Source organism: Sycon ciliatum, chromosome 2, assembly GCF_964019385.1.
Source record: "Sycon ciliatum chromosome 2, ocSycCili1.1, whole genome shotgun sequence".
Classification (NCBI taxonomy): Eukaryota; Metazoa; Porifera; class Calcarea; order Leucosolenida; family Sycettidae; genus Sycon; species Sycon ciliatum.
Window position 1 is genome coordinate 28,960,655 of NC_088644.1, and position 16,473 is coordinate 28,977,127.

At 46.2% G+C, this 16,473-nt stretch overlaps 1 protein-coding gene across 1 annotated transcript; it reads left to right on the forward strand.

Annotated features, from left to right (window-relative positions):
* The first annotated feature begins 299 nt into the window (after positions 1–299).
* LOC135809581 (A disintegrin and metalloproteinase with thrombospondin motifs adt-2-like) lies at positions 300–6,072 on the forward strand. The gene has a single exon (XM_065322959.1). The coding sequence runs from the start codon at positions 831–833 to the stop codon at positions 5,130–5,132; it is 4,302 nt and encodes a 1,433-aa protein (XP_065179031.1). The 5' UTR covers positions 300–830; the 3' UTR covers positions 5,133–6,072.
* The last annotated feature ends 10,401 nt before the right edge of the window (positions 6,073–16,473 follow it).

A 16,473-nucleotide genomic window follows, 5' to 3' on the forward strand; every position in this document is an offset into this window, starting at 1 on the left:
CCATCGCCGCGTTGAAAAATCGATTACATCATTGAATGCGCAAAGCCCTGCGCAGTGTCCGCGCTGACATCCCTACCTTCAGGCTTCACCGGTCCCGTCGACAGGTCACACCCGTACAGGGCCCCTACCAAAGCAACACAAATGCACGCCCACCCACACACCCACACGCAGTACATGTACAGCCATTCAGCGGGGGAGAAGCTGATCTCAACAATGACTTCTTTGGCAAGGCACATACCCTACTCCCTAGTCAGATCAGGCTTTTGGTAGTACAGTCATGTACTTGTGCGACGGCGGCGCACCGAGCAGCCTATTTCGGAAACGCCGTCCTGTGGTTCAACACGACCAGAATAAAGAGAAAAGGAAGGAAGCTGAGTCGACTATATATTGCGCTTAGCTGATCGTAGTGATTTAGTCAGCATCGCGGAAAAAGTAGGAGGAAGAGTTGAGTTTTAGTCAATTTTATAGCATACTTCCATCCGAGTATTACTAGTTATTCCGCAAGCCTATACTACCGAGCAGCGCAAGCAGTGCGGCTGCAGAAATAGCCGCGTCAGTGCAGTCGACTAGTCCAGTCCGTGTGATATTGTCAACATCAGTCCCGGTTAGCCAGAGTCAACTAGGATAACTGAACAGAGATTGGTATTATAACAATAATTATTATTTCCCTTCCTCTGATCTGGTCGAGTGTCGGAGCTGAGAGCGTATATTACGTATCCGAAACTCCTAATTCGGCGTGCGCTTGACCCTGCGTGCGCGTACATGTATGTGGTCCTCTGCTCCATTGTTCAGTAGTTTTACCTTCAGGCTGCTGCGATTCGGCACTGGCCATGTCGCCTAGGAGCGCTAAACACCCTTGCATGACTTCCGTCCGGGATCTCTGGCGAGTGGTTGCCATCGCACTCCTCTGCTTTCAGGCCGCGACCTCGGCACGTCTAATTGATTTCGATGAAGAATTAGCTACTGGCCACGAGCGCCTTCGACAACTTGCACACCGCTATGAGACGGTAGATGTTGACACGGCTCACCACCTGCACGGAGTTCGGCAACGTCGAGCGACTCAAGGAGACAACACCTATAGCCACCCACCTTCGACCAACTTTGACATCCAGGCCTTTGGACAGACATTTCGCCTGCAGCTGGAGTTGAACACAATGCTGTTACCAGTCGGCACACAAGTACGCTACTTCAAAGAGAATGGAGAGCTTGTTGTGGATCATGATGCTGTCAACTGCTATTACCAGGGTGAGATGGATGGATTTAGTCATGGAACAAGTCATGCTGTAATCAATACATGCAATGGAATTTCTGGATCATTTGGCGTAGGACCGGCTGGTCACTGGACAATGGAGAGGACCTTTTTCATTGAACCGCTGACCAAGGAACCCACTCCCAATGGTACCCACCTTCATGCCGTTTACAAAGTGGGCGACTCGAAAGAGAACGTTCACTTGGGGAGTTGTGGTGTATCAACTAACCAAAGCCAAGACCATGCATCACCACTAGACCTTGCTGAGGGTATTTTGAATGTGGACACGGACACGGTGCACACTCACCAGCGCACTAAACGCCAGACATCCTCATCGGTCACACGCTATGTGGAGTTACTACTGGTACTGGATGCAACACTCTATAAAAGCTCTAGAGTAAATCGAGACTTGACCGTTGCTGCAAATCGGGCTCGTTCTGTCGCTAATTTTGTCGATTCGTTGTACAGACAACTGAACATCCGAGTGCCATTGGTGGCTGTGGAGATTTTCAACATGGGAAACCGCTTTGTCACGTCAAGCATAGCAGATACAATGCTCGACAATTTTCTCGCATACAGAACTGCTCAACTTGTGGGTCGTATTGCCCATGACAATGCACAACTAATGTCTGGGATAGACTTTGCTGGCTCCACAACTGGAATTACTCCTGTCTCCGGTATGTGCTCATCAGCAAGATCTGCAGGTGTCAACCAAGACACAGCGTCAGCGTTCTCAGCGGTAGCGGGCACAATGGTGCACCAAATGGGTCACAATCTCGGAATGGGCCATGACAATGGCCGCATCTGTACATGCACAGCTTCATCTAGTGCAGGCGGATGCATAATGGCTACTCACAACTCCCGTGTTCTACCGTCGGTATGGTCCAGCTGCAGCCGCTCTGATCTCAGCACTTTTCTATCACGCGGTGCTAGCTCGTGTATGGACAACCAGCCAACAACACTATTTGGTGACCCGGTATGCGGCAATGGGTTTGTGGAGGGCACCGAGCAATGTGATTGTGGCACAGCAGCACAGTGCACAACAACATGTTGTAATCCAGCTACATGTCGTTTCACCACCGGTTCTCAATGCAGCGATGGTCCATGCTGTCAAAACTGCCGCTATCGGGCTACGGGCACGCTCTGCCGCTCCGCTGTGAACAGCTGCGACGTAGCTGAGACATGTTCAGGCTTGACGCACACTTGTCCCGATGATATCTTTGCACAGAACGGTCAGACTTGCGGTTCGGGGTCATTGGCATCATTTTGCTACGATGGACAATGCAACACTCACGATACCCAGTGCAAGAGAACATGGGGAATGCCTGCATCCGTTGCTCCTCAGATCTGCTACGATCAAAACACGCAGGGCTCCGGCAATGCCAACTGCGGTTCCACGTCAACCAACTACTTGAGATGCGCAGCCACTGATGCTCGTTGTGGTCGTCTTCAATGTATCGGCGGAGCACCCTATACCATAATCTCGTCAACAAGCCGAACAAGCACCATAACAATAAGATATAGCCAAGGCACAGTGGTCTGCAAATCCAGTACAATCCCACGAACTTCGGACATGGTCGATTTCAGCTTAGTGGCCGACGGTTCTCCATGTGGATCAAGCTCTCTTTGCGTCAGCCAACGTTGCAGATCGATAAGTTCACTTGGCATTACACCATGTCCATCAAGTGGTGGTAGGGTGTGTGCAGGAAATGGTGTGTGCACAAATCTCAACTCATGCTTGTGTAACCGTGGCTGGACAGGTGCTGACTGCTCACGTCCTGTGAATGGTCAGTGGAGTCCTTGGACAGTGTGGTCAGGCTGCTCCCAATCCTGTGGTACAAGTGGCGTAAGAACACGCACTCGGGACTGTGATAATCCGCCGCCAAGTAATGGTGGTACGGTATGCCGTGGTGCAACTAGTGAACGAGAAACATGCAACCTTGTTCAATGTCCCACACCTGTCAATGGTAACTGGACACCATGGGGTGCATGGTCTGGATGCTCGGCTACATGCGGAGGTGGAACTCGTTTTCGTCTACGTACGTGCAGCAACCCACCACCATCCAATGATGGATCACAGTGTTCTGATTCCTTTCTAGCTTCAGAGCAATGTAACACCGCAGCCTGTCCAACATGGGGACCATGGGGCCCGTACAGCTCATGTTCCAAAACGTGTGGTGGAGGTGTTAGTGTTCGTTCACGCTTATGTCCTTTACCAGGTGAATGCTCTCCTGGTGCCGCCACGTATTCTGTTCAATGCAATACCCGTACCTGTGGACCTGGTCCTGTTGACGGTGGCTGGTCAGTTTGGTCCGGCTATTCTCCATGTTCCGCTACTTGCGGCTTTGGCTCACACATGCGAACGCGTTCTTGCAACCAGCCATCGCCAGCCAACGGTGGCAGGAGCTGCAGGCCTGATGGTTTGGCAGTGGAAACCAACTCTATCCGCTGCCAGAGACCTTCCTGTTCTCAATGGAATATCTGGGGAGCCTGGTCAGGCTGCTCCCGTACCTGTGGTATCGGTGTACGTGTGCGCAGGAGAACATGTCCATTTGCTAACAATTGCCCAGGATCAGCCACAGATACTGGCAGCTGTAACGTATCAGCATGTGATATGTCCATACCTGGTCAGTGGACACAGTGGACAGGTTGGAGTCAAGTAGGTACTTGTTATGGCTGTCCACGAGGTAGCTACAGGCAAAGGACTCGCAACTGCACAAGTCCAAAGCCAATGAAAGGAGGCGCTCAGTGCTTGGGTGTAGGTGAACAGCGCGGGCCATGTCCTGTGTGCCAAGATGGTAGTTTCAGTGACTGGTCAGAATGGCGTGGAAACTGCGATGAAGAACATAGCCAAAGTCGAATGCGAGCATGCACCAGCCCACCACCGACTAATGGTGGACTCAACTGCTCCGGTCCAACAACTGATGAGCGCATTTGTCCCAGGTTCTTGCCATGGAGCGATTGGGCTGATAGTGGCAATTGTTCACTATGCGGTGAAGATCCGGTAAACAACATTCAAGTTCGCCATCGTCAATGTAACACAACTCGGATTGCCGCATGCACAGGTGACCTGAATCAGACTCGGACTTGCCCGGCATGCACCTCAGAAACCAACTCTACCTCCTGCCAGGGACCTTCCTGTTCTCAATGGAATATCTGGGGAACCTGGTCAGGCTGCTCTCGTACCTGTGGTATCGGTGCACGTATGCGCATGAGAACATGTCCAGTTGCTAACAATTGCCCAGGATCAGCCACAGATACTGGCAGCTGTAACGTATCAGCATGTGATATGTCCATACCTGGTCAGTGGACACAGTGGACAGGTTGGAGTCAAGTAGGTACTTGTTATGGCTGTCCACGAGGTAGCTACAGGCAAAGGACTCGCAACTGCACAAGTCCAAAGCCAATGAAAGGAGGTGCTCAGTGCTTGGGTGCACGTGAACAGCGCGGACCATGTCCTGTGTGCCAAGATGGTGGTTTCAGTGACTGGTCAGAATGGCGTGGAAACTGCGATGAAGAACATAGCCAAAGTCGAATGCGAGCATGCACCAGCCCACCACCGACTAATGGTGGACTCAACTGCTCTGGCCCAACAACTGATGAGCGCATATGTGCCAGGTTCTTGCCATGGAGCGATTGGGCTGATAGTGGTAGTTGTTCACTATGTGGTGAAGATCCGGTAAACAACATTCAAGTTCGCCATCGTCAATGTAACACAACTCGGATTGCCGCATGCACAGGTGACCTGAATCAGTCTCGGACTTGCCCCGCATGCACCTCAGAGCAGGCTGGCGGAGTATCAGGAGGCGCTATTGCTGGTATTGTTGCTGCTCTGCTCGCCATTCTGGCAGTTGCTGTTGCTGTCATCCTTATTGTGACATGAAACAATCTGGCAGTGGCTCCACAATTCTGCCGCCGAGGTGTGGCAGTTTGTCAGAGGGGGGACACTAGGCAGAGTGAGTATGTCTTGGCCAGAGACTCACATAAGCCCAAAGCCGCCGTCATCCTACCGTCGCGCACAGCCAACAGCCAACCCCCTCCACGACCGAACCAGGCACCGCCGCCTCGACCTGTGGTTGCATTTTCTACGCCGCTGGCCTAAAGAAGAGAAGACTGCATAAAGAGAGAACCTGTTGAGCGATGATGATAGAACCGACTTAAAAAGTTGATTACACAATCATTGTGATGTTGGAGTACATGTACACTGTACCAGTCTACGGTGATGTATTTCTAATGACCATGGAACCCCAACACTCACACAGATGCACACCCCCCCCCCCACACACACACGCGCACACACACACACGCACACACACACGCATCCCCCCCCCCACACACACGGGCATACACACTGCAGCTCCGTATTCTTGTGCCTGCGTTCGGTGAGCCTCGAGACATTCTTATAAATATGTTATGGCGTGGCGGCATACTTCACTTTTGCTTCTGCACTCTGTGTGTGATGTAAACTTGTTAACCTGTACAGTCCGTATCGCCTATAAGGTTGGCGGCTATAGTAATATACCGGATATAGTGATCAATTTCTCAAATTCATTTTCATTTGCCATAACTTTAAGTATACACAGTTATCGCGTATAGTAATAATCGTCTATAGTAATATATCGCCTATAGCGATCAAATTCATATTTCAAAAGACGTTTATTACACTATTTTTGCATCGGTTATAGTGATTGATGTAAAATCAAGTGATGTCAGAGGAGAACAGGGTGTTACTTCTTCGTGAAGAACTTGTCCAGTGAGTGTTGTTTGGTGAGTTTTGCTTGTACAAGTTGCCAAAATATGCCTCCATCATGAGGAAATCCTGATTTTGTGTGTCCAGAGCTACAGCCAGCTACATGACATGGTACATGTATGTGGTGCGTATGTGCACGGTGCGCTGAGTCGTTTGACACCCCACTCGCATACATTGCATGCAGTATCGGTCATAGTAATAATTATATCGCTATAAATATAGTGATAAAATGCTCAAAATCAAACTCCAACGCTATAGGCGACACTGCCTGTATTATGTGTGCGGCTTTTGACACTCTGACACTCTGACACCCTTATCTGTACATGTATCATACGTATAGTATAGCACTCAGCAGTTCTCGGGTTTCATTTGTTGAAGTAAATAGTTGACAGTGTGTGTGTTTTAGGACTGTTTTGAAATAATTTTTCCCTTTGTTTCCTGTTCTGCTGTCGCATGCGTATTAGCAGCTCATTGACCCCGCTCGTTCCTCATTCCATTTGGCCTGAGCGAAGACTAGCCAAGCTTGCTTGGCGATGTCAACGCGAAAAGGCTGATAATAATAAGCAGTTCACTTCCCCGATAGCCCTTGGCGGATTATGCTGGCATAATTTCTGGCATAATCTTCGGGTTTTGTCTAAAAATTATGCCCTGTCCTAAAATTATGCCCTGGCATAAAGGACTTCTGAGACCCGACGTCAGACGATCGGCATAACCTTACGATGCTGGCTGAAGATTAATGCTGCAGGCATATTTAGGCATGTTATAGGAAATAACCAGGTAAATGTTTTACCCCTTTTAAGCCGTGCTGCCATGGTGCCAGAGTCGTTGCAACATTCTAAAGTGCAAAAAGAGTGCAATGGCATAGTATAGCATCCTCATTGGCATAATTCCAGCATAATGTAGCATAATCACTGGCATATTTAGGCATAATGGAAAGCATAATTCAGCAATTTACAGAGCATAATCCGCCAAGGGCTATTCCCCGACTGATCCTTTGAATTTGAAGTTCTCCCAATCCTTTCAAAATAATAATAATAATTTGGAAAGGATTGGGAGAACTTCATATTCAAAGGATCAGTCGGGGAAGTGAACTGCCTGAAAAGAGAAAAAAAAGTCCTGGTGGGTCTGGCGTTTTTCTCTTTTCAGGCAGTTCACTTCCCCGACTGATCCTTTGAATAATAATAATAATAATAATAATAATAATATAAAATCTTGTAGGACGCATCAGTGTTGCTCACAACCAATTTTTTAATAATAATAATAATAATAATAATAATAATAATAATAATAATAATAATAGTCATGAGCAATGCTCTAACCACTGAGCTATGGGACCAGGCTGAACCTAGAAGGCGCTGACAAGTTTTTCACTCCAAAGGCAGCTCACAACACGTGCCACACATACTGATGGCACTTGGGTCTTTTTCCCTCCCCCAGGGGACCAACCACGGTCAGTTTCTGGAAACTACCAGAGGTGAAAGAAAGTGATTAAATTTGGAAAGGATTGGGAGAACTTCAAATTCAAAGGATCAGTCGGGGAAGTGAACTGCCTGAAAAGAGAAAAAACGCCAGACCCACCAGGACTCGAACCTGGGACCCTGCTTGTCATGAGCAATGCTCTAACCACTGAGCTATGGGACCAGGCTGAACCTAGAAGGCGCTGACAAGTTTTTCACTCCAAAGGCAGCTCACAACACGTGCCACACATACTGATGGCACTTGGGTCTTTTTCCCTCCCCCAGGGGACCAACCACGGTCAGTTTCTGGAAACTACCAGAGGTGAAAGAAAGTGATTAAATTTGGAAAGGATTGGGAGAAACTTCAAATTCAAAGGATCAGTCGGGGAAGTGAACTGCCTGAAAAGAGAAAAAACGCCAGACCCACCAGGACTCGAACCTGGGACCCTGCTTGTCATGAGCAATGCTCTAACCACTGAGCTATGGGACCAGGCTGAACCTAGAAGGCGCTGACAAGTGTTTCACTCCAAAGGCAGCTCACAACACGTGCCACACATACTGATGGCACTTGGGTCTTTTTCCCTCCCCCAGGGGACCAACCACGGTCAGTTTCTGGAAACTACCAGAGGTGAAAGAAAGTGATTAAATTTGGAAAGGATTGGGAGAACTTCAAATTCACTTCCCCGACTGATCCTTTGAATTTGAAGTTCTCCCAATCCTTTCCAAATAATAATAGTAGTAATAATAGCTGTGCAAGTGTCACTAGTATTCTATTAAATTCACCTGGACGACAATACTAGCGCCAAGAGTACATTAGCTCCCTGGGAACTTATAATGTTATATATATTTATGTATACAATAAATGAGGAGGCCGAGGGTTTATGACCAATAAAAACTATTATAAAAACCGAGGTCCCGAGGTTTTTATTATTAGTTTTTATTGGTCCTAAACCCAAGTCCAGAGCATTTATTGTATTTAGAATCAACCAGTAAAAACTCCTACTCAATCTCCAACAACAAAATTAGTGGAAACCTGTTATTTGTGTTTCTATGACAACTTGTGTGCTGGACGAGTATTTGTTGTCATTGGTTCAATTTCTTTCACTCTTCATCGGCTATCAGATCATTTTCCTTATTCGGTCTATTTATGACCAGTATCTATATGGGAGTGTGATCTGTCTCCATGGTTACTGTTTTTACCTCTCGTCTTGATTCACCATTCCACAAACGTAACGTCGTTACTGTATTATTACTCTTTCATTCTCATGCCAAACAGCTAACTAACTTTCCTAAAACAAGAACAAAAACTAGTGACTTGCACCGCGGAAGCAGGAACCTAAAACTCACACACCAAGGAAAACAAGCCTCCTCTACGCCTACGGATCACGGACTGCAATCCCGATCCGAGCGTAGCGGCAAATGATACTGTATACTACTAGTAGTACAAGTAGATGACAAAAGCGGTGCTGGTGTTAGGTGACAGCTGCATACGAATGCATGAAAGGGGTCAGACAGTTCATGTATCATGTGTACCGGCAGTTGTAACTGGAGCCGACTGAAAGTCAATACTGTAAATCAACTAATTTTCGCTGGCGATTTAATTTCGCTGATATCGCCGCTGGGTGCCAACCGCCAAAGTAAATCGCAGGCCAAAATTTGTCATAGAGGCAAATGATGCATTATTGAGCCATGGCTGTATGTGAGGGCAACAAATACCAATCGATTTCTTTTTTGAAAACCCCAATGGGCTTAAATAACGGCCAAAAGTTTCATTTCAAGATCGGCCAAAGTTTCTCATTGGCCAAAATTTGTTGATTTACAGTACATCAATAGCAGTGTTAGTCATACATGAAGCCCAGACTACAGAAAGTGTAGCAGTGGATACAAAGTAAGTTGCATGCGACGAGTGTTGCTTGTCGCCAACGTCGCCTAGGGGCAACAGTTACCGGTGTTCTTTTCATAACTACATGTATAACCACTTCTTCTTGTTAGACCTTATCTGGAAGGCCCATTCTTGCATATTCCAACAGCAGCCAAGGGAGCTAGCTCTCTTGGTTATGCGGATTGGGTCCGATCCTAAAAAGCTGTTTTTATAAACTGTTTTTATGAACTGTTTTTATAAACTGTTTTTATCAACTGTTTTTATAAACTGTTTTTATTGGATAGGATATGATTATGTTGAATAAACGAGGTTTGTGTCTATTGGAGATTGACTTGGAGTTTTTACGAGTTGATTCTAAACCATAATAAATGTAGAGCTGAAGGATTTATTGCAATTACATACCAGTATAAAAACCGAGGCAAAGCCGAGGTTTTATAACTGGTATGTAATTATCCTAAGGCTACTACATTTACTATACATACATGTATGTCAGGGTTCTAGCCAAAGGGGGTAGGGTGGCGCAGCGCCCCCTACTCTGTTTCCGCGCCCCCTGTGAAAAATTGCCGCCCCCCTACTCATTTTCGGATTTTCGTGTTTTTCATGCATAGATGGTCCATAAAGGCACATTTGTCTTGGGGTGAAGTCAGGGATTCGCCCCATACATTGCATTTGGCGTGGCAAGACAATATTGGAAAGTGGAAAAATGGGATATATACAGTGGTGGCCAAAAGTTTTGACCCACCCCATGGAATCGTCAGTACAGCTCAGCCTGGCTCCTAAACACGCCGTTTTTGACTTCTTTGAGGCCAAAGCCGATTGAAACTTGGCAAGGACACTAAAATTTGAAAGAATCCGTTGTCAACTGAGATTTGTGATGGATCACGATACATTTGGGTGGGTCAAAACTTATGGCCACGTGACCAAATTTTGCTCTACCGTACCGTACGGTTTCAAAAAAGTTGTCAGGCTGATGCACGTGCCGGGAAAGTTGAAAATCAACACTTGACTTCTCACTTTGAGAGTTTGCGATATCAAACTTGATTATTTTGACGACGGAGATGGTATTTTCAGCCAGGATAGTGAACCGAGGTCAGATTAGCAAGGATGTGAGGGAAATGGTCGTGAAGCTGAGTGTTGACGGTCTCTTTTGGCGTGGTATCGCTCCTCTGTTGGATTTGAGTAATCCTACGATACGTAGAATTGTCAGGAAACAAAAATTGACTACATTTCACGTCGATCAGACCGACCAAGAGAGACCAGTGCAAGACAAGATCGCCACCATATCATGAAGTCAATGGAGAATCGCCTCAAATCCATCACTGCCTGCGAGCTGAGATGGTGAGCGACGGTGATAACGCGATTTCTGTGCGTTCTGTGAGACGCAAGTTGCAGAGAGCAGGCCTTCGTGGCTGTATGGCCATCAAATGGCCCTTCATCAGTGCTGTGAATAAGGCAAAACGCCTTAAATTTGTATAGACGCACAAGGACTGGAGCAGTGATGACTGGTGGTAAATTCTGTGGACTGATGAGTCTAAAATCAACCTCAAGGGCTCTGGTGATGCAGTTTACGTCAGGAGGTGGACAGGATAGGCTCTGGCTGGCACATGTACCCGCAAAACTGTGAAGCGCCGCGACGGCAATATCAATGTATGGGAGCCATGGCCAGCAACGGCGTAGCGCGCATTTGCCGGGTGATGGATACGATGAATGCGGACCAGTACCTCGCATCATCCGAAAACATGATGTTGCTGAGCATGATGCAGCTTGTGGGTGGTGTGGGTGGTGTCTTATGGCCGCAAACGCTCCGCAAACAGAACGGAGGCGCGGCGGACGGTGAACGGCATCACCGTCCTGACATGGCCCCTGCAGCCACCTGACCTCAATCCAACTGAGAATCTCTGCAAAATTGCTGGGCTGAAGCAGCACGATGTTGAAATCACCCCCAGAAACCAGTATGAGCTGTGGCGAGTGTGCCGGGAGGCATAGAAGTTGATTTCTCCTCACGAGCGCAAGAAGATCGTCAATTCAATGCGGCAGCGTATGCAAGCGATCATCAAGGCCAAGGGAGGGGTTACAAAGTGGTGGATGTATCTGGAATAGGCCAGGACTGACTTCTAGACTTTAGTTTAGTTGAATACTTTTTAGAAATCACACTATTCCGTGTATCCTGTTGGCGGTTTATGATAGTGCGGGCGTTGGCCATAAGTTTTGACCCGCCTTTTACATATACTTGACCACAGTAGTCCCCAGATGACTCCGTCTTTCAGCATTTTTCATTTCTACTTCACTATTCAGCCTGATTCAGAGGTCCTCGACCAAAAATTTAGTAGCTTACAGCACAAACCTTCAGAATTCGAAAAATCTGCATGGTGGGTCAAAACTTTTGACCACCACTGTAGGGTAACTGTTTCCCATGCCCACCCCCCTACTATTTTGACCTGGCTAGAACCCTGTATGTTGACTCTCACTTTACCTCAAAAGGGGTATATTAAAAACAGTATTTATTAGCCAATAATAAATACTGTTTGTTTATAAAAAAATTCTTTTAGGGAAAAAATGCAGTGCGGTTAGGGAGGGCCCAAATATGCTCAAAAATTTCGCATATTATACTTTTCGCATATTGGCCACTTATTTCAAAATATGCTTCGACATCACACAAAAGCAGAAAATATGCTCGAAATATGCTTGATCACCAGAACTGATATCAGTGATAATTATGCGAATCCTTTGCTCCTTGTCGCAAATTATGCTACATTTGGTACAATATGCTAGATTTGCTACTTTATGCGACCTTGAGTCGCAGACACTCTCTTCTCGGGTTAAATTTTCGCCCCGTGTCTGGATGAGCATTTTTCCTTCCGGGCTAAGTTTGGAAGTGTTCCCTGACCGAGCGTGCCGTGGTAAGTTTTCTTGTCCATTTCCGCAATCAGCCCTAAAATTATGCCTATAATTATGCGAATTCTTTGCTCCTTGTAGCAAAATATGCTACATTTGGTACAATATGCTAGATTTGCTACTTTATGCGACCTTGAGTCAAAAGGACAAAATATGCGAAAATATGCGCAAGCATATTCGGGCGGCCCTCCCTAAGTGCGGTATGGAAAAGTGCGGTGGTATTTATTGAGTCACAGCAAATTTATTTGAATTTTGATACTGTTGATGGTGTGGTCACGAATGAGTGTGGCTCTTTATCAAAGGTCAACATATTATACTCTTGCTAGCACTGATATATTATATTTACTTTTAAAGTATATTTATATTACATCTCAAGACTCAGTGGAAACACCGGCCAATGTAAAGAGAGTGGGTGAAAGCTAGGCCCCGACAAAATATGCTTGCGCATACTTCGGCATATTTTTGTGAGACAGTTCATATAATTATGGCATATTGAGCGACAAAGGGAATATTGGAATGAAGCCAGCATATAATTCAAATATTCTGAAGAAAATGAGGACAAAACATTCATATTATGGACAAAATGCGTTCAGAAATGTCTTTTATGGATGAATTTGGAATGGTTGAGGCGTTTGCTACATTTCCCCATGGGTGAACACTATCGCTACGGTTGCTGGGGACACACTCCAGCCATACTATTCCGCATGTGTTTTGATTTGAACCATAAGCATGGTAGTCATGAAGCCAATCCAAGGCTGTAATTTTACTGAAATGATCCACACTTTCTGCATATGTCGAGCATATTTTGGCATATCTTTTTGCAGATCCTGCTAAGCCTTTGGCATAATTATGGACGTTTTCCCTGATATGCGACGAGCATAATTATTATGCTCTTTTCTTTAGCATATTTGGTCGAGGCCTAGTGAAAGCCAACCACGGCGATAAGTACGGATATAAGCAAAGGTTAGGATTGAACGCAGAAGAGCAGCAAAACCAACAGCAACAACAACTCCGTACAGAAAGAGAAGAAGCCAAAAGCAACAGAGACCCTAAGGACATGTGGATAATGACCTACTTATGTCGCAGTAAATGTATAAGGGGCGGCACGGATTTTGAACAGGCGGAGAGAAATCAGATCTTTAACTTCTCTGGGCAGAGTAAGCCAAACAGAAAATGCAATAAAGAGAGGGGAGCGCAAAAGAGTGAATGAGTTACACTTGGGGAGTAAGAGCGAATTTCTAGTTCTCAGAGAAGAGAACCAATTAACTTTAAACACCTGAGATGAAGGCACAACTCAAGCTTAATAAGAATGAACAAGAACAGCCAGGTGTGCACTGAGTCTATTTGATAACGGGGTTGTGTGAGCGAGTTTATAAAGAGCGGGATGACGAGAGCATGTGGGGTTGACGGAGGAGAGTTTTAAGGATTTTCCTGTGGTGTATTTCAAGCTTTGCAGCAGCGGACGAGGATAATCCAGCCCAAGACGTATCGGCGTAATCGAATATTGGGCAAAGGTAGGCAGAATAAAAAAAGAAGCTTGCAAGAGTTTGGGAGGTAGGAGCAGTGGTGGGAGAGGATTCCTAAGGATTTACTGGATTTTTGACAGAGGTATTCTATGTGGGGCACCCACGACAGTGCAGTCAATTACAATGCAAGGTGTTTGTGTGAAGACACTATGTCAATTGGATGTGGAAAGTTGGGGAGGATAAAGGGATGTAAATTCCGGCTGGGGCGGGAAGAGCATGATCTTTGTTTTTGATAGATTTGGGGACAGCCTCCAGGATGACATTCAAAAAACGTCCTGAATACCAGCACGCAAGTAGTTTTTTTACAGGCCAGTGAGGGAAGCTGATGAGGTGAGAAGGGTCGCAGGGGTGTAGGCAGAGGGGGAGGGGGTGCTTTGGCACCCAAAGCAACCCCCTCAAAAATTATTTCGATCTTGGGTCGCAGCTGGTTGGATCTACGACCGTTCACCGAAAACGCGTTCACAGAACGACCATTCAGAGAACGACGTTACACCGAAAGACATTTCACAGAATGACAGTTCACCGCCACTGCAGATTCACCGAAATATCTTTTCACAGAATTTCATTCACAGAATTCTGTTTCGTCGAATCCCGATTCACAGACGCATTTTTTCACCGAATGGACAGTTCGCCGAAAATTACTTATATTTGACCCAAATCAAGGCCGCTTATAAAATGTGTAGTGAAAGGTACTCAACCCTCTCTTACCGGTTAAAACTAACACAACACAATGAATTTAAATGCAAAGCAACACTGGAGAAGAAGACTTGTGGTGCCATTTGATGGAAATAATTACATCACGGCTCCACAAAGAATGCCAGATTATGGGCAATACCGCGCAAAACTCCAGTGGCGGGCGTTGCTCAAATGTGGCCACTACAGTGCGCAGGCGCTGATCAACCTTCCTGTACCGTTCCTTCCTTGTTGGCCCATACTGCCCAGCACGCATTCTTTCCAGATTTTCTTCAGTGCTTCGTTGGTCGTTCCTTAAGTTCTCGATCAGCTTCCACAATGTCGGATGATGGCAGTTTACTACAACTAAAAATCGGCGATGCCAACCTTCCTAGATGTTGTTCGTTCTGTGTTCTCCATTAGCCGTTCTTGTGTGCACGTTCCACCACTCATGCCGTGTGGGTTTGCGGAAACCTACACATTTACGATTGTAACAACTGACATGATACGAGAACTATCATTGAATTAAATGAACAAGTAAAAGAACTCAAATGCGATGTACATGTATATCAGAGTCGCTGGAATTTGTGGCATGTTTTCGGTGAAACTGTTATGTGGTGAAACTGCTATTCTTTAGAGGATTCGAATGCGATATAATATCGATGTCCTCAGCATAACCTTTTTTCGGTGAAGCTGCCATTCGGCAGAACTGCTATTCTGTGAACCGACATTCCGTGAATATACTCTCGATGAACGTGTTTTCTGTGAACCTGATTTTCGGCGAAATGAACAGTCGCTAAATCTTACACTCTGTGAAATGTCTTTCGGTGAAACGTCGTTCTGTGAATGGTCGTACTGTGAACGCGTTTTCGGTGAACCGTCGGGATACCAGCTGGTTCGAATGAGACCATCATTCGGGGACCGCTGATCACACGTGCGACTCTGCACATCGCACACTGTAACAATCCCTGTTCAGACCAGGGAGTAGTGCCACTAGTGGTATTGTACTACTCCCTGTTCAGACCAGGGAGTAGTGCCACTACGTCACTAGTGGTATTGTTAAACATCTGGAACCAATCTACATGATCCTTATTGCATTTGACTCTTTGTGTCTCAGATGATTGGCCATTTTCAATGAAACTTCTCGTCAAGAGCAACTCCGCTTCGTACCTACCTGCCGTTGTGCAGTATCACGTCAGACTTCTAGACCTCAGGAGACTCAGCACATGACTTGTATCAAACTCCAAGTGTTTAGTTAGAAGCAAAGAATCATACAAACACGCCATGGGTAGAAGTAGCAACACGGACACGGTCCATGAAAAACACTCGTCAGACAGTACTATTACTCCTAGTACAAGTACCGTTTTCACAGCTTCATACTTATCATAGTCGAATCATACTCCACTCTACTCCAGCTTTCTGTCGACTTAACCCTTTCCGTGCTGGCGCTATGTTAGAGTTGTAACTGTGGCTAATGTTATCACCAAAAGCGCCTCCAATACACTGCACTGCCTGGTTGCGACCGACATGAGTGGCTAAAAGTAGCAATCCGAGAATTCCAGTGTCGCCTTTCTAGGATTGTCCCGCTGGAAGCATTATCAGTGACTGAAGAACAGTGTGGCGCTACTAGTAACTCTCACCCTGAGTGTGATGGGACTGATGGCCGGCTGGTTTTCGTGGCGTGATAGGTAGCGATAGGTTTTAGGGGCATGACATGTACATGACATTGTATCAGTGAAGGTGTAAGCTTCTCCTCGAAACAGACATCGTCATGTGTTTATACAGTACCGGCTTTACAGACATAGTGCGGGCTTCGCATCTTTGTCACGTGACTATTTACAACTCCTTTTTTTGGTATTTTGTGATCATGGGATGTGGAGTGTGGAACGAACTAATTACTTTGACAGATAGATGCAAGGGTTGGCAAGAGTTGGAACCAACTTGGCTGTCCCGCATGGTTATGCAAACAATTATATTAACCTAAATGTGAAACTACTCTCAGTCTCTCACCGACATTTTGATAGGTCCTTCGGACGTTGAAA